The sequence below is a fragment of the Chelonia mydas genome, chromosome 3 (assembly GCF_015237465.2).
Source record: "Chelonia mydas isolate rCheMyd1 chromosome 3, rCheMyd1.pri.v2, whole genome shotgun sequence".
NCBI lineage: Eukaryota > Metazoa > Chordata > Testudines > Cheloniidae > Chelonia > Chelonia mydas.
The window spans coordinates 91,462,755-91,487,041 of NC_057851.1; the positions used below are offsets into that span (position 1 = coordinate 91,462,755).

General features: G+C 40.3%; 1 protein-coding gene across 2 annotated transcripts in view; it reads right to left on the minus strand.

Moving 5' to 3' along the window:
* TRDN (triadin) overlaps window positions 1-24,287 on the minus strand; it is a 119,326-nt gene that overhangs the window by 31,247 nt on the left and 63,792 nt on the right. The window contains exons 3-5 of one of the 2 annotated variants that reach the window (XM_007056294.3): window positions 23,686-23,823; window positions 21,776-21,805; window positions 16,508-16,537 (exon numbers count right to left, since the gene is read on the minus strand). In XM_007056294.3, coding sequence (XP_007056356.2) covers window positions 16,508-16,537; window positions 21,776-21,805; window positions 23,686-23,823 — 198 coding nt within the window. The remainder of the gene's footprint in view (window positions 1-16,507; window positions 16,538-21,775; window positions 21,806-23,685; window positions 23,824-24,287) is intronic. The other variant, XM_037894715.2, reaches the window with a different exon arrangement.

Genomic DNA, 24,287 nt, shown 5'->3' on the forward strand with positions numbered 1-24,287 from the left:
TTAAAAACAGATCTCCCCCTGCCACCAAAAATCAAGGTTCCGGTTGCTAACATTTGGGAAAAAATAACAAGTGATATCAAAGTGGACATTTGGTAAACCCATTAACACTATGTAGACTGTCTGCATTAGTGTAATATGAGCACACCTCCTGGAATGTGAAACTGATATCAGACACTAGACCAAATTAATCCCTGATGTGAGCAGGTGCAGCTCCTACTAAAGTCAATGGGAGGTGCATCCCCTTACTTAAGGGCTAGGTTTGGCTTTCCTGTTTCCAATTACAAGATCACTCATCACAAAATTAATCCAACAGAGACAGAGGAAAAACATACTGCATCTACTGGACAGTAAGGGCCCAATCTACTGCTCTCTGAAGTCGGTGGGAGTCTTCCCATTGTCTTCAATAGACACTGGTTCAGGACATAAAATCATGTGCATTGCTTAATAGGGTAAATGGGAAAGATAAATTTCTATATTCCATTAACAGATTGATCAGCTGCACAGATTTGTCCACAGACTGCTGAGAATCAATACCTATCCGTCAATTTCAAGCAGTATTTGCTATCTAAAATACAGTTTGTGCCAGGTTTAGAAAAAAGCATAATAGTGCTATATCACCAGTCTCTACTGCCTTCAAATCAGCACTCATTCTTTCTGCAAAGAGGTAAAAATACCTATTAAAGAGTAGCAGAGGCCTAGATATGCATCATTACCACTCATCAATGCAGAGTAAGAAGATAAACTGGCCATAAGATCCCAATGACCCTGTACTTCCCGTCTTCATATGTAGAGCATTTTGGTTGTTCTATAGGCCTCCAAATTCTGACTACAAAGAAATCACCCAATTTATAGACTCCTGTTACAACTGAGTTTGGTTTGTTTTCTTCCTGCAATTATATCAGTATTTTTCTCCCAGTCACTGCTATTGTCGACAAATTTTACACATGGCTTCTAGTGCATTCTAATATATGCTTTTTTGGCTCTGTTTTTACAGTTCTTTTGATAATTTAATGTACATGAAAGATGTTAATGGACATCACTGTCTCTCAGTCCTCACATGTAGGGACTATCTCTAGTCATGAGAGGATACGAAGGATGAACTACCCCATCATGTTTACAGAAGAAAAAAATTATAAGTTAAAGTAACACCCGCCCTAATTTAACTTACATCTTCTTGCTTTTGTGATTGCTCCTCAGCATGTTAGACCAAGTGAGACTTCCTTACGTGTACAGGATTGTCTACACTGGACCTTTTTTTCTCAAATTAACAAAAAGTAGGCAACACACTGATAAAGTCTAGTGCAGACAATTCCCCAAAAGTTGTTTCCAAGATATATTTATGCTTTCCCCTAAGCTAAGTCTAGTGTAGATATACTCAGGGAGAGCAATGGGGATCCACAAAGAGACTTAGGCATTGCAGTGCTTAGAAAACTGCTGGAACACCACAAACCTGACTTAGGTGCCTAGTCTCCCTATAAAATGCACAGGCAGAGATAGGCTTCTAAGGTTACGTCTACACTACAAGCTAGGGATCTGGTTCCCAGCTCATGTAGACATACTCATGCTAGCTCTCATCTGGGCTAGCATGCTAAAAAGAGCAGTGTAGCCACAGTAACACGGGCAGCGGAAGCATGGGCTAGCCGCCTTCAGGACATATGCACAGAGCTCAGGTGAGTTGGCCTTGGGGTGGCTAGCCTACGCTGCTGCTTGCTGTGCCCGTAGTACTACTATTTTTAGCTCAATGCAAGCTATCATGAGGATAGCAAACTGGGAATCACTCCCCTAGTTCCTAGTACAGATGTAGCCTAAGAATGGAATCCACAAAAGCAGGACACTAGGCGGGGAGCCGCGTAAGCCAGACAATGGGAGATGCTGATGAGAGGGATGTATCCTAAGCCCCACCTCTCTCATGGAGACACATAGGTCCAGGCTGCAGGGAGGCACCTCTGTCTGCATGCAATCCACAGCCAGGAACTCCTCTCCTGGAGTCAGACAGTTTAGGCACCTACGCCATTTCTTGCAAGAATAAGTTAGGTACCTGCCTAACTCCACCTACACCAGCCAGGAGCAGAGGTAATGACACCCTTATAACCTTTAGCCTAGTGGTTAGGGTATTCAATCTGGACATGGAAGATCCCAGTTTAAATTCCCTCTCTGACTGATAAAGAGAAGGAATGTGAACAGAGACCTCCCACCTCTCAGGTGAGTGTTCTAACCACTAGACCAGTATTTTGCAGCCTGGGGGATCACAAACCCCAGGGGCCTTGCAAGTGCATGGCCAGCATGACCCCATGCCACATGGGGCCCCATGAAGCTAATTTACATGCTTGAGCCCCCCACAGTGGGGCTTGGGGCTGTCACTCCCAGCTAGCCAGGCTGTGATCCCCTCAATGGCCGGGCTCCAGGTTGTGAGCTCTGGGCAGCAGGGCTCGGGCTCGAGCTGTCAGCCCTGCAGTGGGGTTCAGACTGTCAGCCCCCATGAGGCAAGGCAAGGCGAGGTGAAGCTTGAGCAGCAGCTCAACCCCCCCCACGGTGGGACTCAGGCTTCAGTCCCAGGTAATCGGGCTCGGGCTTCAGTCCTGGCAGCAGGATTTTGGCTTCAGGCAGCAGGGGCTTAGGGAGGAAGCACCACCTCCACCCCCTGACTCACCTCAGGAGGCCACCCAGCCTGTGGGTCAATATACCTCGGTGCCCAATACTGGCTCCATCTCCGAAGATCTTCACATGTGCCTTCTGTGAGGCCCCAGCAAGTTGAAGGCTGGCCCTGCTTCAAGCAAACATATAACTTCACAGAACCACGTGCTGCTTCCTGTCCAGACAGCGTTTTTGTTCTTCTTGGCTAGCACGTAGTACTGTATGCACATTTTTCAGCGAGGCCTTCTTGTGCAATGGATACATTTTTAAAGAGAGCTCAACCAAGTACTTCACAGAATGAAGGAGTAAAGAAGATGAAGTGCAGAAAATATGATTCCAGCTCTTCAATGTACGGTTTTACAGCAATTGAAAATAAACCTTATTGTGTTGTGGGTGGTGAAGTGCTAAGTGCTGAAAGCATGAAACCTTCTAAATTAATTCGGCATTTGGAAAGTAAACATCCATAATTAAAGAACAAGCCTCTTGAGTTCTTTAAGAGAAAACTGAACAGCTTGAAAAGACAGCAAACACTGATTTGGAATACAAGTAATGACAGTAAGAATGCTCTTGAAGCTTCATATCTCGTGTCCCTTCTCATATTACCCAAACACGTAAGAAACATACAATAGCTGAGAATCTCATACTTCCTGTTGGCATTAGCTGTGCTTACCAGCCTGCTCGGCCATGAAGAGGCAGATAAGCTTAAAGCTATTCCTTTATCAAAGATACTGTTTCGAGGCGTATTAAGGAAATGGCTGGTGACATTCATGAGCAGCTGAAAGAAAAGTTAAAACTATGTTTAGTTTGATGAATCAACAGACGTTTCAGGCTTAGCACAGTTCTTAGCTTTCGTTCAATATAATTCAGATGCTACCATTGAGGAAAACGTGCTCTTCTGTAAACCACTGCCTAGCCACACAACTAGTGAATGTCTATTTAACCTGTTTGTTGAAGCTACCAAATATATTGAAATAGATTGGGGAAAACATATTGCTCTATGCAATGATGGTGCCAAATCAATGACTGGCAAGAACAGCGGGCTTGTTTCGAGATGAGAAACCATTATGCCTCATGCCATTTGGACCCATTGCTTTTTACATCGGCAAGCACTCACTGCAAAAGGAATGCCTTCTGAGTTGTGTCAGGTGCTTGACGAGTCTGTAAAAGTTGTGAATTTCATAAGAAGTCAGCCTCTTTCAGCTTGCCTGTTCGCAGTTTTATGTGTGAAATAGGTGCACTTCATAAAATTCTTCTCTTGCACACTGAAGTGAGAGGGCTTTCATGGGGGAAAGCGTTAAGCAGACTTTTTGAATTGAGAGCTGAAGTACGTGTGTTCCTACAAGATCTCGGGTCTCCTTTTGCTAAATCGTTCAGTGACCCACCATGGCTTCTTCAGTCAACTTACTTAGCAGTCATGTGAATGAGTTGAATATGAGTTTTCAAGGACCACACAAAAACATAATTGTGTTGAGAGACAAGGAAAGAAGCTTTTTTGGAAAGAAATTTGGAGCCTGGTCTGCTCAGCTTCAGAGTGAAAACTTCAAGTAGTTTCCTCTGAGATGTGAGTACATGAAACTGATTGCTGATGACAAGAGTGTGGACATTAAACAATTAAAACCATTATGATTGAACATATATTTAAACTTAATAAGCAGCTCCGGGATTACTTCCCACCTGACGATGAAGAACTTGGCAGGAGGTGAATAATTAATTCGTTCAACAAAAGAGTAGTTGAGTCTGTCGAACTCACAGGGAGCCTGCAAGATAACTGGTCGAGCTTTCATCTGATAAAATGCTTCAGTGTTCATTTCCTTCAAAAGACATGTGCATATTTTGGATGGCACAGAACCATAAGTTTCTCAAATTTGTAACTGAAGCTTTGAAAGTTTTAATCCTGTTCACAACGTCATTTTTATGTGAATTGTGATTCCCATCGATGGTTGCAATAAAGAAAAGCAACTAAATAAATAATCTGTGGAGAATGACCTGCTGCTGAGTGTCTTTAATTCAACCCACCATAAAAATTTAGCTGGTATAAAAGAAGCACAAGTGTTTCATTGAAGGACTCTGTAAGACCTGTCATTTGTAAAAAGTGAATTTATAGTTTCTTTCTATGTAAAAATAAACTTTGTCTGGCACACGCATTTGTTTTCTAACCTTCAATTATTTGCATAGGTTTTAAATATTAGTTTATTAACACTAGTGGGCCAGTATTATTCATAATTTACTTAATGCCATTTAAGGTATGGGGTCACAATTTTTTCAAGTCTTAGTATGGGGGGGGGGTCCCAATTTTTTTTTTTAAGTTCAAAGGGGATCACCAGCACAAAAAAGTTGAGAAACACTGCACTACACTATGGGACACTCTCATGTGGATCTCTGTCTCTCTTCTTGAAGCTTCTCCACTTTAATTAAATATTATATGGGCCACAGAAAGTGTGAGAATGCTTTGTAGCCTAGTGGTTAAGGCACTCACCTGAGAAGCAGTAGACCCTATCCAAATCCTTTCTGCTCATCAAGAAAAAAGAGGAATTGAACCAGGTCTCCACATCCCAGGTGAGTACCCTAACCCAGTGTTTCCCAAACAGCAGGCCCGGACCTACCAGTGGTTCATGGGAAATTCTAGAAGGGTTGCTGGATTGACCCATCATTGTTCAAACATACATGTCTCCCAGCCCGGTGCAGAGGGGAAGCCCCAGGGCAAGGAGAGCCAGTTGGAGAGCAAACCCACCCTTCAGAGGCAGTAGGATTGTCAACCCTCCCGGTTTCACTGGGAGTCTCCGGGAATCAGGCTCTAACTCCCAGAAGCTACTGAAGCCAAACTGGGAGATTTTAGGCACCAAAATTCTGGCAGTGCAGCAGAGCCGCACCTCCTCCCACACCCCAACCCCCTGTCCCTGCCCGGTGAAAGTGAGTGAGGGTGAGGGAGAGCGAACAATGGAGGGAAGGGGGATGGAATGAGCAGGGTGGGGCCTCAGAGAACGGGAAGGGCAGGGTGCAGGGCAGGGGTGTTTGTGTGATCAGACAGTTAGCAACCCTAAGCAGCGGCTTCTGAACTATGGGGCTGGGCCCAGCTCCACACACTAAGTATTGTGACCTGGTGCACAGGGCCATAGTACCACTCAGGTTTAGCCCAGCCACTCCCTCTATCATGAGGAAGAGGTGGCCAAGCCAAATCTGAGTGTCACTGTGACCTGTATGCCAGGTCTCAATGCCTGAAATTGGAAGGCAGGCCCAGTCGTGCAGGACAGGACAGGACAGGACTGTGGGGTGACTGCTAGTCAGGCTCACTCTCCAACTTCTCCCTCTCACCCCTCCATTCAGGGCCTCCCCTCCACACCAGGATAAGATTAGAGTTGTAAAGGATGCATGTACGTAATGGTGGTTCACAAAAAGAGATGAAACACAGCTGGTGGGTCATCTTAGTAAAAACTTTCTGAACCACTGCCCTAAGCACTAGGCTAGAAGTTAAGGGAGGACCCCTCCTCTCCCTGGTCATTTTGTGTGGAGTTAGGCAACCTCTGAGCATGACTACCTGACAGGGCCCTGAAGGGAAGATAGGCATTCCTCCACCTAGCTCCCCCCAGTTTGTGGTTGCTCTGGGGCTTAGGCCTGAGATAGGAATTTGGATCCCTCCAGTAAGGCACCAGTGCGCACACCCAGAGGCAGGAAGTTATATGCCCAGGGAACATTTACAGCACAAATTAAGATACCAATGACCACATTGCACCTTTAAGCAGGGGGCGGGGGATTTTTCTGGTTGGCCAAATGAAGGGAACAGGCTTTATGGCCAGGCGGTGGGAGAGAGGTCAAACTGATGCAAAAGGGGAAAAGAGGCCAGTATTTAAAAGGGGCAGCCCTGTGTGTGAAGCCCCATTTTACACAGAGCAGGCAAGGCAGCACCCACCTTCCCTCCCCTTTAGGTGTTGAAATACCAGGTTTGGTAAGACCTGCTATGGTCATTGCATTAGCCACCCCTTTTTTCAAGGGGGGCTGAGAAGGAATTTTTCCCTTACCACCAGATTGACCTTCACCATGGTGGGTTAGGGAAGGCTTTGTTGACTTGTGGCATGAAGAGCGGTAGACTGTATGTCACAACTCATGATGTAAGTGTAGGGCAGATGTCCAGTGCAGGTACTCCATAGAGAAGGGATACAGTGACCAAATATATGGCTTGGTTCAGGACTTAAAAAGGAGGTGTTGGTTAAAGGAATGGAGATGAGGAGCAGTGAGGTTAGGGCTCCTATGAATGGTACAGCAGTGAAACAACTCCCCTTTCTTATAGCCCACCTTAACCCTCCTACAAGGCAGCTGGATGGTAAGGTCCAAGGAATGGGTTGGCTGGGCTACCTGGATGGAAAAAGTGGGCAGTGGCAAAAGCCCCCTAAGTGGTTATTGAATGAACTTGGGGTTACCTGCACTGTGCATTTTTATCTGCCAGATAGTCCCATCTAATGATAAAGTTGCAACCTGTTCAAACCACATCAAACGTCTCCTGTCCTTTTTTCGGTATAGCTGGACAAGTGAGTTTAGACACCTACAGGGTTAGGCAGCAGCTGAATGGGGCAGTTGTGGATTACAGTGGTGCCTAAAACTGGGCCATACAAGCCTAAATCCCTTTGTAGATCTGAGCCAGCATGTGTACGTAGCTCTAGAGCAGTGTAAGGAGAGCATATTTTACGTAGCTTCACATAGCATTTCTGAATCGGGCCCATAGACTCATAAATTTTATGCTATTAGCAGAATCATGCACACAGGTTCAAACATTGCGGACTGTTAGGAGATCCTCAACTGGTGTAAACTACCATAGCTCCACTGACTTCAAATTATTCAAATACATTGCTTACCTCCCCATCCCATCCCTGTCAAAATCCAAGGAAATTCTTGTGTTTCAGATATAGTCTTTGTTTGGTTTTCCCCTTGTAATGGTTTAAGTGGATCACACAGTAATTTATTTCAAAAATGTTCATATACCCAATATGGTAAATACAGCAGATAACCTAAATTGACCCCATGACATATCGGAGGCAGATCCAATCTGACATGAATATTTCTGAACAAACTATTTAACTGAGATAACTCCCAACCAGAAACATTCAAGATTTCTGAATGGATTATCTAACCTACAGCAACGCTTACAACACAACATATCATGCAAAGTCCTTAAAGAAATTGAATATATAAAATACACTCTGAACTTGCAAAATTTGCCTTCACTAGGATTTTTTCCTTAATCTCTGTAGGCAGTTGGAGCCAGCAGAAAATATGACACTCTAGAATACATTATTTCTGCACATTACAAGTTAAATGTTACCAGCAGAAACAAGTATACGTTTCTATGTTGATTGAATTTGATTAATTTACAAGCCATAAAATGGTAACAGCTAACTAACTCCAAATATTTAAAATAGCGAAACATCAGATTTTTCTATTGAGGATTTTTTCTCTGCCGTTTTGATACTCTGTGTCTTCCCTTTATGACAAATAGTTTTAATTTTCTAGTAATCACATCATATCTTATTTCTGAGTTGACAAAGCAGCTGTAATATCATAGAAGACTTACATGGCCAGTTTAAAGCACACAATTTATCTCTATCAATGTGACATACTGTTAATAAATCCTAAATATTATGAATTCATGTTGAGAAAAATGACAGAATCAAGCAGCAGCAAGGATAATCTTTGTCACCAAGGCAACCATCCTGATTCTTGATGAGATGCCAGCACAGTTTATTAAATTATTGCAAAGGAATATGTATTTTAAAAGATTTATTTCATTGTTAGGTTTTTCTAGTTATCAAGCAGGCTTTAAAAATTATCATTTCCCCCATGTTGCTGGCTTTTAGAAGGGACAAAGAGTTTATTTCCTAAAATGTGGGCACTGCTTGACTTATCTAGCATTCTGAGGATATACAGAACATGCAGTACAATTGTTTTAAATGCCTCCGAGAAGAAAAGCTAGCAGCCTGCTCGCCAACCATTTGCAAACTCTGACAGGAGCTACATTCACTGACTATATTGTTAGGAGGTCTGCACAGCTGTATGCTGTTGACCCAAAAGAAGCTGATAGTCTGATGACAGTCAGATTTACATGGGCTAAATCTGCAGCTTGATTGAAAATCCCTGCTGAACAAGCAGTTTTGGAAGCTCTGCTTCTCGTCCCTCCTTGCTTCCTCCCCACCCAGCCTTTACCATGTTAATTTTCTTTATCAAGAGTTTACAGTGTCTACTAACAGCCCTGCTCTCCCTGTGCACTACAAAGACCAAGCATTAGTAAGAGGAGGGAGGGGGAAAGAGAAGTAAATTATAGTTTCCTGAAGCACTTTATACTAGAGGTGCCCTCTCAGCACAGTTCAGCCTCACATTAGTATGAATAAAGACCCATAGCCTCTTCATGATGAGGCAGGAGGAGATTTTTACTCTTCCATCAACAAATGGTTCATTTCCTGTCTGCTTATTTTACTGTGCTCTTGTTTGGCTGCTCACTGTTAATAAGTATTCAGTTGTAATAACATGCATTATGGTACCACCTAAAGGACCAAACTGAGGACAGGGCCCATCGTGTTAGGCACTGTACCTGCACACAGTGAGAGACTGTCCCTTCTCCAAAGAGCTTACAATGTAAACCAAACAAACAAAAACAAAGAAGAAGAATATGGTTGAAAGGAAATATTATTGTTCCCATTTCCTAAATAGGGAGCTTTATGATTAAATGACTTACCTGTGGTCACACAGGAAACCAATATCAGAGCTGGTGACTGAACTCTGATCCCCTGAAGCCTAGTCTGGTCCCTTAACCACCATCTCTCTGCTTTAATATTAGCCAGTCACTCTGAGAGTGAATTGGGGTTTTAATATCAACAATTGTTTTAAATTTCATCAGTAGAGATTGGATTGATTTTAAAGGGTTATATTTGTATGTGTCTTTTGCTGAGTAAACTATACCAACTGATCCTGGTTTCAGGCTGTGTTTGTTCTCCCCCCATACCTTTTGCTATACAAAACAAAAATGCTTTTACAGGCAGTGAGGGTAAACATTTTGGCCCAGATCTACAAAGGTGTTTAGGCTCCTAACTTCCACTGAAATCAATGGAAGTTAGGAGCCTAAACATCTTTGTGGATCTGGTCCTTTGAGTGTTTAAAACCTTCAGTTTCTCAAAAATGTACATATGTGAAAAGGGGAATGGACCCCACCCAAAGGGCCTGCTAAAATTAGGGTTAATTACTCTGCCTCCTGCAGCCAGATGCCCTATAGCTGCTGCCCACAACTAAGCTGGACTATATCCCTGCTGGTTTATCTAGCCTACCTAGCATCAGGTGCATGATTAACCTGGCAAGTTGCTGGGGGTGTAAACGAACCACAAAGCGAGAGCTGGAATGAGCTGGGTTAGGAGCTTCAGAGGGGTCGTTTTTAACTTGCTCTTAGACATTGTCTTTATAGAGAATTGTAGTCAATTCTCCCCTTGTTAGTCTCCTTAGCAGACATTCAAAACTGTACAGCTGTGGTCTAGCTCTACTGTAGGTGGAAGAGGCTGGTTAGGATGAAAGCTATTTTAATCGGGGGGTAGGGGGGAAATATTTTGTACAAAAGACTCATTCCCAACAAAATGTTAACATTTCATGGAGCCACAGTCTATGCAAAACACCAAGTCTTTATAGTAGCCACAATACAAAAAAATAAATTGCAAATATTTCTGACTGTGAGAATTAACTCTGAGATTACGTCTACCCTATGGGCCTAGCTTTTGGGACTGGCCAAAGAGTTGATGGTGTAGACTTTAAAATAAGCTATATCTTTTATGCTCCCCTGATCCTTGGAGCTGCCAGGATTAAGTTGAAGTTGCCTCACACATGCTCTAATTTATAGCGAAAGACAATAACTCCTGGAGGGCTTTTATGGCAGCTGGAGATAGCCAGAATGCAGTAGTGATCGAGCTATGCCTCCTTTCCTTGAGATAGTCCCCTCCACTGAGTGGTGTAGGGCCAGACCGAGAGGCTTTGTGCTACTGTACACTTTAAGCAAATCTTCAGATGGCCACTGAAATCAGAATTAGGCCTGCTTTGTGCTGCAGAAACAGTGCAAAACAAATTTAGCATCGATTAGGATCTGACCCCACACATTTTAAGTAATCTCTTAGCATTGGTGGAGCTCCACCCAAGCTATCCATGGTAAAAACATTAGCATAGACTGACCAGCAGCATCCCTATCATCAACCCAAAAGAGTTTTGATCATGAGGTGATATTTTGATAATCGCCAAATTTTCCAGCTTGTGGCGAGAGAAACATAATTATCCCCATTCCCCACAACCTCCTGCATACCTACAGAGAAACTAAAGCTAAATTTGATATGACCATCTCTGTTTATATGCTACTACTTTGGGATCAATGAAATATATGCCTTTTTCCATCTGCTATGACTCAAATCATATTCTTTCTGCTACAAAATAAAATGTTTTTGTTCTGGGGTCTCAAGGACAGATGGGGTGATAAAGCAATACATTGCTATTTTTAGTCATGAAAGGAGAATTTTATTATTAAGGCATGGAACATTGGCACTGATCTTTTACCATGGTAATGATGTGCCTGGGCATTTTAGAATATATAGTAGTAGGTCAGTCAAAAATGTTCCACTCTAAATGGTTTCCATGAAACATTGGGATTTTGAGTAAATACAATTTTTCAAAGTGTCTACTTTCCATGGAAAATATTAGATTCAGCTATACCGCCTTGGTGTCTCGTGGAAATTGTGGTTCATCATGATGTACCGCCCCCCCCACATCACAAAGTGAGAACATGGTGCATCATCTGATATGTAGGCCAACTAGGGAGCCTGGCCTAGAGAGGGGATGCAGCTTGAGGCACCACTGTAGCATTTCCAAAACTATTTTGTTTTTTGGCCAATCAATTTTTGATTTTTCAACAGGAAAAAATCTTCTGATCAACTCTAATATATAGGGCAATTTTTCATCTAAGGGAAGGCAGCATTTTACATTGTCTCTGACTTGAGTAATCCCTTCTGGCAGATGTTCAAGAGCTCTGATGTCCAGCAAGAAACATGTAACCTTTCTCATGTGAAGGAGCATCACAGTGATTGAGGGCTTTGAAAGGATAAATTAGGGAGAAATGGGGGATACTAGAAGACCTCTTAACCCCAATTAATTTTTAATACAGATTTCTTCCTCCCCCCAACTCAAAAATATATAAATCTTTTTTTCTGGGACCCCGCTCAACATGTCCAACGCAATGTACCTCATTCTGGGCATGCTTTCAGTACTTTCCTGATGTTCTAACACTAATAAACTCTGAACCTGTGTCAAACAGAAGAGGGCAGGAAGAGGAATAAAATTCCTATAGGAATTTTGCACTGTGCCTCTCAAATGAAGAATTAATGAGTCAGAGATGGAACCCTGGGTCCAACCAAAAGTTAGTTAAATTTTCCCAGGGAAAGTAAAGTTCATTTAGAGTCTTTTCTTTTTCATGAATTCTATCTCACTGAAGAGAGATTGGACAAGTTATTACAAATTATGGGTTTTGTAATCAATCTAGAAATAAAGAGGCTATTTTATCATGGTCTGTGGTTAATTACATCTAACATTATATTCTGTCTAAAAGTCTCTTTTGAGAGCATTTCTGGGGAGGATAAGGCTTTAAAAATGTCAGCTTTATTTTCTTTACAATACTTAAAGTGAGGAAGAAATGGTGGAGGGTCTTCAGTTAAGCATCAGTGCCAGAGCTCTATTACCTACCCTATTGCAGATGAAAAAAAATCTTACTCTGATTGAGGTAAAACAACGCGTGTGCTAATAAAATAGCTGCTAAGTTTTGTTACCATCAAGGACTGCTTTTCCATTATAAATCCATTCAATCTTCTGTGCTATATAAAAATATAGGACCAAACTTGAAGAATATTTCTCAAGCTCCTGTCTTTTGAAAACAGCAAGAACATTTGTCCTACCCTAACAATTTTCTACCAAATACCATCCGGAGTATTACCATATCTCATCCTTCTTAGATTATTAATAAGAGTACAGACATCTGGCAGGGTCCTTGTTTTGCAGCAGCTACTCAACTGGAAAGTCAATGTAAACACACCACTGTTATTGGATTCACTTACCTCATTCTTGGGGCCTGATGTGCAGAATAAAGTTCCTATATATGCTAAAAGAAAAGGAGTACTTGTGGCACCTTAGAGACTAACCAATTTATTTGAGCATAAGCTTTCGTGAGCTACAGCTCACTTCATCGGATGCATACTGGAGTGAGCTGTAGCTCATGAAAGCTTATGCTCAAATAAATTGGTTAGTCTCTAAGGTGCCACAAGTACTCCTTTTCTTTTTGCGAATACAGACTAACACGGCCGTTATTCTGAAACCTATATATGCTGTGCATTCTGGGGTACAAAAATCTGGAGAGACTGTTTGCCACCTCTCCTACCCCTGAAATCAATAGGAGGAGGCGAAGAAGAGCCATTGGGTTTGCTCTGTAGAAAAAATACAGGACCCCGGGATCTCCTGAGAGAGGATTTTGATCAGAAGGACGCACATGTTATTCTTATGAAAAGTAAGACATTTCTTCATGTCTTCCCCTAACTCCCACCTACTAAGTCTGATTTTCATGTTCTCTTCATTCCAACTGTGGCACAATGGACCCCCAACCAGAAAAGAGATCAAACTCATATCCTCCTCTTCCCTCTTTAACAGCAACAAACTCAGCTACCCTCTGCTGGGGCAGGAGCACAAATTAAAAGAGCTCAGTAGCGTCATTTGGACTGTGATATGCTGGAGGGAAGCTAAACGCTCTGAAACACCAAGTGCTACTTCACTTCTATCCAAAGGATCTTTCATGACCATTGGAGTCAGGAACTCATTTTTTGTGCATCTTTCACAAGAAAGCAGTACATTTTGGATTGGAATGCCAAGTTAAAAACCTTTCTTCCCACAGCGAAAAGAAAAAAAAAAGAAAAAAAGAAAGAAAGAAAAAGAAAATCCTGGAATTGAAAATTCACTCGTGCCTAAGGGTAGGTAGTTGTGTTTTCTTTAGATAATCTGAAAAATATTTTCTTCATATTTTAAAGTGTTCCCCTTACAGTGGATATGCTATTGCTGTTTTGATCAGTATAAATAGCAAGATGGCATTGTCAAGAGAAAACATTCATAACAGAAATTGATGATAACAAAAATCAAATAAAAAACTAAGTAGTTTTTTTGTGTGTTTTTGGCATTCACCCAGTTCTGAAGATATTTTTTAAAGACATTGCTCCTTACACAAAATTCACAAAACACTTTATAGTGAGAAGAAGCTTAGAGAGAAATAGACAACACTTTACAGAGCTGGGAAAGAAGAACTCTTATGCAGAAAAATGAATATTGCCATATGGAGATACAAAAGAAAACACTAAAGATGCAAATAAGTATATACTCTAGGGATGAGTGCATGGAATAATTAATTTCCCAAATCACAAACATCAGCCATATAGGCAAATTCAATAAGGGGCCATACTTTTCAGGTTGCATTCATGCTATTCAAATATTTGGTTTCCTAGCCTATTTGCAGCTTGAAGGAAGAAATTTAGGTTTAGAAATATTTTTATTTTCTAGTCTAAATATTTATGAAGCATGAATATCATCCAAAGGATTCTTGCCCATCCTCAATATTCTTCCAGATGAGCTATTGGATAACATTTTAAAAAGTCACTATATGACTTAAGAGCCTATGGTCCTAATCTCAAAAGTCTATACTAGAAAAGTTATACCATGATAAGTAAGTTGGTTAGCAGTGTGAATTTTTACAAGTATAAACTCTGATGTGGATGAACTTATATTGGCATAAAGGTACCTTATATTGGTCTGGATTGTTTTGCTTCCTGAACTGGAATAAACTTGTCAAGGTTCCTCCCCCACTCTGAACGCTAGGGTACAGATGTGGGGACCTGCATGAAAACCTCCTAAGCTTATCTTTACCAGCGTAGGTCAAAACTTCCCCAAGGTACAAAATATTCCACCCTTTGTCCTTGGATTGGCCGCTACCACCACCAAACAAATACTGGTTACTGGGGAAGAGCTGTTTGGAAACGTCTTTCCCCCCAGATATTTCCCAAAACCTTGCTCCCCACTTCCTGGGCAAGGTTTGGTAAAAAGCCTCACCAATTTGCCTAGGTGACTACAGACCCAGACCCTTGGATCTTAAGAACAATGAACAATCCTCCCAACACTTGCACCCCCCCTTTCCTGGGAAATGTTGGATAAAAAGCCTCACCAATTTGCATAGGTGACCCCAGACCCAAACCCTTGGATCTGAGAACAATGAAAAAGCATTCAGTTTTCTTACAAGAAGACTTTTAATAGAAATAGGGGTAAATAGAAGTAAAGAAATCCCCTCCGTAAAATCAGGATGGTAGATACCTTACAGGGTAATTAGATTCAAAACATAGAGAATCCCTCTAGGCAAAACCCTAAGTTACAAAAAAGATACACAGACAGAAATAGTTATTCTATTCAGCACAGTTCTTTTCTCAGCCATTTAAAGAAATCATAATCTAACACATACCTAGCTAGATTACTTACTAAAAGTTCTAAGACTCCATTCCTGGTCTATCCCCGACAAAAGCAGCATATAGACAGACAGAGATCCTTTGTTTCTCTCCCTCCTCCCAGCTTTTGAAAGTATCTTGTCTCCTCATTGGTCATTTTGGTCAGGTGCCAGCGAGGTTACCTTTAGCTTCTTAACCCTTTACAGGTGAGAGGAGTTTTCCTCTGGCCAGGAGGGATTTTAAAGGGGTTTACCCTTCCCTTTATATGTATGACAAAGCTATATTGATATATCACTTTTATTGCATATAAATGAGTCTACAATTTTTTTTATGTCGATAAGCTCTTAGAAGAGGGAAAGACAAAAGAGCATGGTTAACTATCAGTTATAGCTATGTGAAATTTTTGGAAAAAAGATTGAAATATGCAAAATGTCTGCTTTCAAATCTTGATATGAAAACTAACTGTTCACAACAATCTAATGAGATAGTAGTTTCACTCACCTACTGATATTTATACATTGAACTTTTGGCCCTGATCTTGCAGTTCATAGTGTGTGGGCAGGCAGACTGTATCCATATAGCACATAATTACTAAGACAGTTCTCTAGTATGTTTTTAGTCTCCTACTATCCTTCTATCCCACCACCCAAAAAAGCATATTATTTCATTAACTCATTTGAATTTGGAGAATTCCAACTAAGCTGGTTGTCAAGGAGCTTTATTTATCTGCATAATTAGGCTAGTTTCTCCCAATTTTCATGGGAAAGTTCTAGTGTTTCTTGCTTCACTACTGTGAAAAATCAATATGTGTAGGGAACAGGGAGGGTGAAAATCCCTAAACAATATCTTTTCTTCTTCTCCAGATAAATCACTGCCTAGAATTTGAGGTTCTACAAACTAGGAAATCACATGATTATCACACCCTGAAGACTAATATGAAACAGAAACGTTGCCATTTTCCTCTATTTGATATCTAAAATTTCTATTTTTAATGTACTAGGTGGAATGTGATTTAATTTTTAGAAAGACAGGGCTAATGTGAGTTTGTGTCTGTATAAGAACAATAGGATCAGGCCCTTGCATTTATGTATCTGTCTAGGTATATGTAGCCTCCATTACCACAGTATATCTGAGTGCTTCTGTGTGTTTCAGAAATCCCAAGTTTCCTCTGTTTTTATGCATATCAACATCTGTTACACCAATAAAAGTCTACTAAATAATATTCAGCCAGTGCCAGCATCTACTGCCATGTCAATGCTTTACTTGCATAGATATTTCTAACTTAATTTATTATTAAGCTCATTCTTTTTTATTAAACTAAGATTGCTTTAAAATTCACTCACCTTTTTTTTTGCTCGCAGGGTGAATTTCAACTAAAACAAAGGAAGAATGTTAAGTTAAAACTGTGAAATATAAAATAAACCCTGATCTAAGACCTATTGATTTCAATGGCCTTTGGTCATATCCTAAATTCCAAAGATTGAGAATAACTTCCATATGTAAAAATATTAATTTGTACATAGAATCACTAATCTATATATTCGAAAATTAACTTTAAATTAGCCTTATGTAAACTATTATTCTATTCTACAGTTCTAGAATGTTGAAGAGTAATAACATTGCTTTCTCCCCCATCCCAAAGATTCAAAAGATTATCAGTCTCATTTTGCTTTCATCAATAAATATCCTCATAGAAACAGACTATGATACTGGGCTTAGACTGCAGAGGCATAAGCATATAAAATGCGATGAATAAAACTCTCCTGTTATAACAAGAAATTTTAATAAAAGAAGCATACAAAAAAACTAAACATACAGTTGTCAAATAAATTGATTTGTCCATAAATGTTTTACTAACCCTGAAACATAAATCAACATTATCAACTATAACCATTGATTTAGAAAAATGAAAGCTAAAACATATTAAGTCTTGTAGAAACCATTATTAGACTTCTGAATAGTTTTCATGGAAACGCTGAACAATTTTAGCATGCACTGAGTACACATTGTTAAACATTGCAAAGCTCTTTACAGAATACTTTTTCACCATGTCACCTGATGGTTACAATTTTTTTTCTGCACAATATAAATGTTCAGTCTTCTCCAGTGACTAAATATAAATATCAGTGATAATGCTGAAGAAATTAATTTTGGCAAAGAATGTACTATGATAAGCCTTTCTAGTGGCTACTGACACCAATATTAGCCCTGTTACATGTACCACCTTCATTGTCATTATTTATATCCCTATTATCTTTGCCTGCAATTTGCATCCATGTCAAGGTTATCTTTGCTTTCTTCAGGCTCATAATTATCATTATTATTCTTCCTTTCTTCTTCTTTCCTTATCATTACTGTGGTGTCCTTACTATTCCCTTGAACATTTTCTCAGTAAATAACTTGACTGTGGTATCAACCAACTTTTAGCGTGTTTGCAATTATGGCACTTCCAAGATAGTGAGAATTTTGTGTAGGCTGTTAGTGCACACAAAATACACTGGCTGATAGACCTGAGAACTGAAGAATATTCAAGGAGCTCACTGAGGAGATATGTGAGCCATTAGCGAGTATCTTTGAAAACTCATGGCAGACGGGAGAGATTCCAGAGGAGTGCAAAAGGGCAAACATAGTTCCAATCTATTAAAAAGGGTAATAAGGACAACTCCTGGAATTACAGACCTGTCATAAATATAAAGGGAAGGGTAAACCCCTTTGAAATCCCTCCTGGCCAGGGGAAAGCTCCTCTCACCTGTAAAGGGTTAAGAAGCTAAAGGTAACCTCGCTGGCACCTGACCAAAATGACCAATGAGGAGACAAGATACTTTCAAAAGCTGGGAGGAGGGAGAGAAAACAAAGGGTCTGTGTGTCTGTCTATATTCTGTCTTTGCCGGGGATAGACCAGGAATGGAGTCTTAGAACTTTTAGTAAGTAATCTAGCTAGGTACGTGTTAGATTATGATTTCTTTAAATGGCTGAGAAAAGAACTGTGCTGAATAGAATAACTATTTCTGTCTGTGTATCTTTTTTGTAACTTAAGGTTTTGCCTAGAGGGGTTCTCTATGTTTTGAATCTAATTACCCTGTAAGGTATCTACCATCCTGATTTTACAGGGGGGATTTCTTTATTTCTATTTACCCCTATTTCTATTAAAAGTCTTCTTGTAAGAAAACTGAATGCTTTTTCATTGTTCTCAGATCCAAGGGTTTGGGTCTGGGGTCACCTATGCAAATTGGTGAGGCTTTTTATCCAACATTTCCCAGGAAAGGGGGGGTGCAAGTGTTGGGAGGATTGTTCATTGTTCTTAAGATCCAAGGGTCTGGGTCTGTAGTCACCTAGGCAAATTGGTGAGGCTTTTTACCAAACCTTGTCCAGGAAGTGGGGTGCAAGGTTTTGGGAAGTATTTTGGGGGGAAAGACGTGTCCAAACAGCTCTTCCCCAGTAACCAGTATTTGTTTGGTGGTGGTAGCGGCCAATCCAAGGACAAAGGGTGGAATATTTTGTACCTTGGGGAAGTTTTGACCTACGCTGGTAAAGATAAGCTTAGGAGGTTTTTCATGCAGGTCCCCACATCTGTACCCTAGAGTTCAGAGTGGGGGAAGAACCTTGACAAGACCATTCAGCTTAACTTCAGTACCCAGAAAGATAATGGAGCAAATAATCAAGCAATGAATTTGCAAACACCTAAAAGATAATGTGATAAGTAACAGTGAATATGGATTTATCAAGAACAAATCATGTCAAATGACCCTAATAGCTTTCTTTGACAGGGTAACAAACATTCTTTGTGGATGCGGGGGAAGTGGTATATGTGGTATGTCTTGACTTTAGGAAGGCTTTTGATACAGTCTCGCATGACCTTCCCATAAACAAACTAGGGAAATATAACCTAGATGGAGCTACTATAAGATGGGAGCATAACTGGTTGGAAAACCATTCCCAGAGAGTAGTTATCAGTGGTTCACGGTCAAGCTGGAAGGGCATATCGAGTGGGTTCCCACTGGGTTCGGTTCTGGATCTGGTTCTGTTTAATATCTTCATAAATGATTTAGATAATGGCATAGAGAGTACACTTATAAAGTTTGTGGATGATTCCAAGCTGAGAGGAGTTGCAAGTGCTTTGTAGAATAGATTTAAAATTAAAAAGGATCTGGAAAAACTGGAAAAATGGTCTGAACTAAACAAGATGAAATTCAATAACGACAAATGAAAAGTACTCCACTTAGGAGTAATCAATTGCACACATACAAAATGGGATGTAACTAGGAAGGAATACTCCGGAAAGGGATCTGGAGTTATAGTGGATCACAAATTTGTAAGTGTAACACTGTTGCAAAAAAAGCAAACATCATTCTGGGATGCATCAGCAGGAGTGGTGTAAGCAAGTCACAAGAAGCAATTCTTCCACTCTACTCCGTGCTGATAAGGCCTCAACTGGAGTACTGTCTCCAGTTCTGGGCACCACATTTCAGAAAAGATGTGGACAAATTGGAGAAAGTCCAGGGGAGAGCAACAAAAATAATTAAAGGTTTAGAAAACAGGACCTATGAGGAAAGATTGAAAAAAATGCGTTTGTTTAGTCTGGAGAAAAGAAGACTGAGGGGGGACATGTGTGTGCTGATGTTTTATTTTGGTAGAGTTTGGGGATTTTGTTTCTAAAAGTACATGCTATTATGTGTTTATGTTAGAGAAAGCAGGTCAAAGAAGCGCATCTTGCACTTGCAGCAGATGGCGAGTAGGTTTCTGATGGTCTTTAGTTCCTGGGGGAGTTCATTTCATAGTCTCAGGCCAGCCCCCAAGACTGTTTTGTCTCCTGTTGAGATGAGCTTTATAGCTATGATACAAAGTTCCCTAATGCCCAAGGAGCAGAATTGTCTGCCTTTGTCTTCATGCCAGAGCTTCTGGCAAATCTTTCAGAAATGCTGGGCCCAGGTCATTGACCATGTTGAAGATAAGGATCAAAACCTTTAATGTGACTCCATATTCCAGACGAGAAGCCAGTGTAGACAGCAGAGACAGGTACGATGTATTCTTGGTAGACTATGTTGCTGAGGAGACATGCCGCAGCATTCTGCACTGGTTGGAGTTTAAGGGCTTGTGGCTTTGGTCCCAGGTATATTATATTGCTGTAGTCCACACGGAAAGTGACAAAGGGGTACATAACAAAGTCCAGGTCAACATCCACCTGGGACAAAGTCTCCTAGCGAGCTGGAGATGGTAGAAAATATTGTTTGTGGATGCTGCTAGCTGAAAGCTTAGTGTCAGTGAGCAATCCAGGAGCACTCCTAAACTATGGACTGAATTAACTAATTGTGAATATGTCCCCTTCAGCCGAAGAGGACTGCCTGATGGGGTGCAAATGCTTCACAATGCTTTTCTGCACCCACGAGCATTACCTCTGTCTTGCTGGGGTTCAGCTTCAATCAGATGTTCTTCATCAAAGGCAATGGTGGTCGCGCTATAGTCATATCAGTTGAAGGATAAGTAATGCTGTGCATTAGTGGCCTAACTGCTTCAACTGAAGTCAATGGAATACTTCCCAATGGTTTCATTGGGAACTGAGTTAGTCCAATGCTGAAAAAATCCCACCCATAAATCATAGGTAATAGGAGAGCAAGCTTTCCCACACTGCCTACCAGTTTGCCACAATTTTGACAGGAAGGGATCGCTCATAAGGATGAGTAGATGATCCTGTTCTTCATGCCCATTCAGTTCTTGACCTCTCTGCTGAGCCTGCCAAAAAAGGTGCTAAGGGCTTAATACAACTCCAGGTAATTCAGAGAAAGCTGGATTGCACCCTTAGTGTGGCAGTGATAGTTTCCGTGATATCGACATTTATCTATTGGAAATTTGATAGATATTAAACTCTTATCATGTAGATCACGGAAACACCAACAGGTGGTAACGACTTTTGTTATTTTTACCAAACTGTGCTCAGTCTGAACAGTAAACTAGAAATGAGGGGCTCTATATCCTATTAACAATATCCTGGGTCTTCCAACAGATTTTCCTTTTGAGTTAACAGAAGCTGAACTTAAGTTTTGTGTTTCTACATGGCAATATTTAGAAAGATTTGTATCACAGTTCTACTTGCTTCCTCTTTGTTTTCTACCAAACTCCAGTGGTAACTATACAAGTTATTTTCAGAAGTATACAGACAGCCCTTACTTCAGCTTTTACTATAAACCTGGCCAAGAGGTGAATACTTTTATATTCCCTACTGCTTCCTAACAGGTGTCTATTCTTTCCAGGCATGTATGCAACACAAATGAACATTAATACAAGTCAATAGGCAGAGAATACATTTAAAATAACACTGTAGTAGTGTTGTTGGGTTTTTATTTTTAGATGCACAGCATAATGAAACAATTAAGACTTCTCCTAAACACGCTGCACAGCAACAAACAATACTTCAAACCGTATTGTAATTTGACATTCCTAACAATTTCAATTTCCATACAGCATATACAGTTAGTAGAATAACAAGCAATTAGTGACAGAAACAGTGGTACAGAGACAGTAGGTTTGTACTAATTTAATAAATTTAATAATAAAAGTACCTAATAACATTTAACACATCAAAGCGTGTGTTATTTATAACAATGAAAACCAACCTTTTTTTTTCAATGGAGGTTCCACTTCACCTAGATGGTAAAAAACACAACAGTCAGATTTAACTGGTAGCAATGCCACTAATTTTTTCCATGCTAGTTTATTTTCATTTTTAAATGCATTCAAACTCTATACTGAACATGTGGAGTAACAAGAATTCTATTCTGAGATTTTAGATTTACACCCACGCTTCTGCTTCTATGTGGGCTTTCTAAGAAGAAGGACGGATACGTTAAATGTATTGTAGACACCAGAAAAAGTTCTAGAACTTATAGTTAAACATGTGGCCGGATACTGACATGGGAGTGGAATTTGTTTAGTTATAAACCTGAATCCATATTTTAAAAATGGGCCACAGGGATTCCATTTTCATTGACCACAAAGAAAACATTCCAAATGACACTTCTTGCGAAGTTCAGAACAAAAGAAACCTAATAATGCTTTCAATGATGTCAGTGGCAAAAGTCCCATTGACTTCAGTGGGAGCAGGAACAGTCTGTTGCCAAAGTCTAATGCTGTGGCTCCACTTGTGACGTGGCTTTAAGCATTGCAAAGAAGCAGACCCATACACCAGACTCTTAGGGCCTAATACTGTGAGATGCTGAGTCCCTCCTGTGATTCTTGGGAGGTGCTGACTGTTCTCCACCCTGAGTACTGTCAATGGAGTTAGGGTTGCCGAGGTCCTCTCAGAAGGCATTCAGAACCTTGCAATTTAAATGATTTAACTTTTTATATAGGAATTGGTATAGGCTAGCTCATTTTATGATCCTTTCAAATCCTCATGTAGGTGTGTCCACTCTGACACAATCCACTCTCGTACTCAAAAATGTTTCTCATTGCATGGTTTTGACCACCAGCACAATTTCAAAAAAATTGACAAAGAAACAACACTGCACCCTTTTTATTGCTCAACAACACAAAGAACTGACCTTATGGTGGTTGTAAATCACATCTCAGAATAGGGTCCCCAAGTCATAAAGCTACATATAACAGCATATCTGTTAGTATTTGTACACAATACTAATATGAAAGCCCATGCAGACATCTTGCAGTGGCAGAAATTAGGTGATACTTCTAGTTTATGAATACAGTAGGTGAATGATTCAGTTTAAGTTCCTGTTGGGTTTTAATCGTCTTTGTTATGATGGAATGCTACACAAAGCAATAGGAATATGCTATGACACTGTTATGAGCATCATGCCTAACTGCATATATGCGTACAGGATGATAAACATAATATGAAGTACTTGTGCATCTGTTACCACACCACTTGCTACTGAACTGATTATCTGTTTACAAAAAGATGGTTCTTTCAAAAACTATAAAAATAGACTAACTGTTGGGTGTTTGGTTTAAGGTATCTGACTGCTCCATGAGATGATGCATATTAGTAGCATTTCCAAGACCATACTGTTAAATTATTGATGTTTGTTACCCAAACTTCCCTTCAGTCCAGTTACAGTGTTTTGTCCACCAATACTATCCCCTACTGTTCAAATATCAAATAAAAACGTGTCGTCTTAGATTTCTCAAGTTTTGACTGTACGTCTAATTCTTACATTTTCTAGATCCTTCCATTCTTATAGAGTAGAGAGAAACAATGTAGAAGAGCTGCTGCCATTCTTTGAAATATCATCTCAGCCTAAATTAGTCCTCTTTACTTGGAAACACCACTAGTAACATTTAAATCTGACATATTTTCTGTAATTGCCTATGAAATGAGAGATGAAAGCTATCAAAAGACATCAGTTTTCTAACCCTAGTAGCCAGCTGATTCCTTATTAGCAAAGGTGTTCACTTCTATTTGCTTTCCCTGACTTCTTTGACTGTGAGGTTAAAAGTTAAGTAAGTCAACATTATGCAAGTAAAACATGAGTTAGCACAGTTACACAAGTCTGTATATCACAAATACCTTCATCACTGTCATCATCATCAGTTGATACGATGTCAGACAGTAAAGAAATAAAACCATAAAGCCAATCAGTGGATTCTTCTACGGTCTGATGTATGATTCTCAGTGGCTCCTTGCTGAGCTTGTTAACAGAGCTTCCTGAGTGCATAAGTTAAAACAGAAAACATTTGAAAAGATATTTTTCTGGGGGTTAAAGTTATTCTGCTTTATTTCTTCAAATACAATGCTAATTATGCCAATTTCTTCACCAAAAACAAAGCTTGTGAATGTTAATTTTGTATTGCTCAAGAGCTTAAAGCATAGCTCTCTTTCCTCTGAAGAATTATGTTCTGAACACTTTCAGAGCAATACTTTCAATTATCAGAGTGGCTCAGGGCCAGGAGGATAACTCAACTTTCACACCCGCTTCTTGTGCTTGTGCGGATTAGATTAAATTTAGATCTGGATCTACAAAATGTTTTCCCCTCAGACTGTCTCTTCCAATGCCTCACCCCGACATAGGCATCCCCTCCATACCATACAAGATCTTTGTCTCCTTCTCATTCCCAAGTCCATAACCTGCCTCTACAGTGTGGAAATTCAGCACTAATTCACAGTCTGCT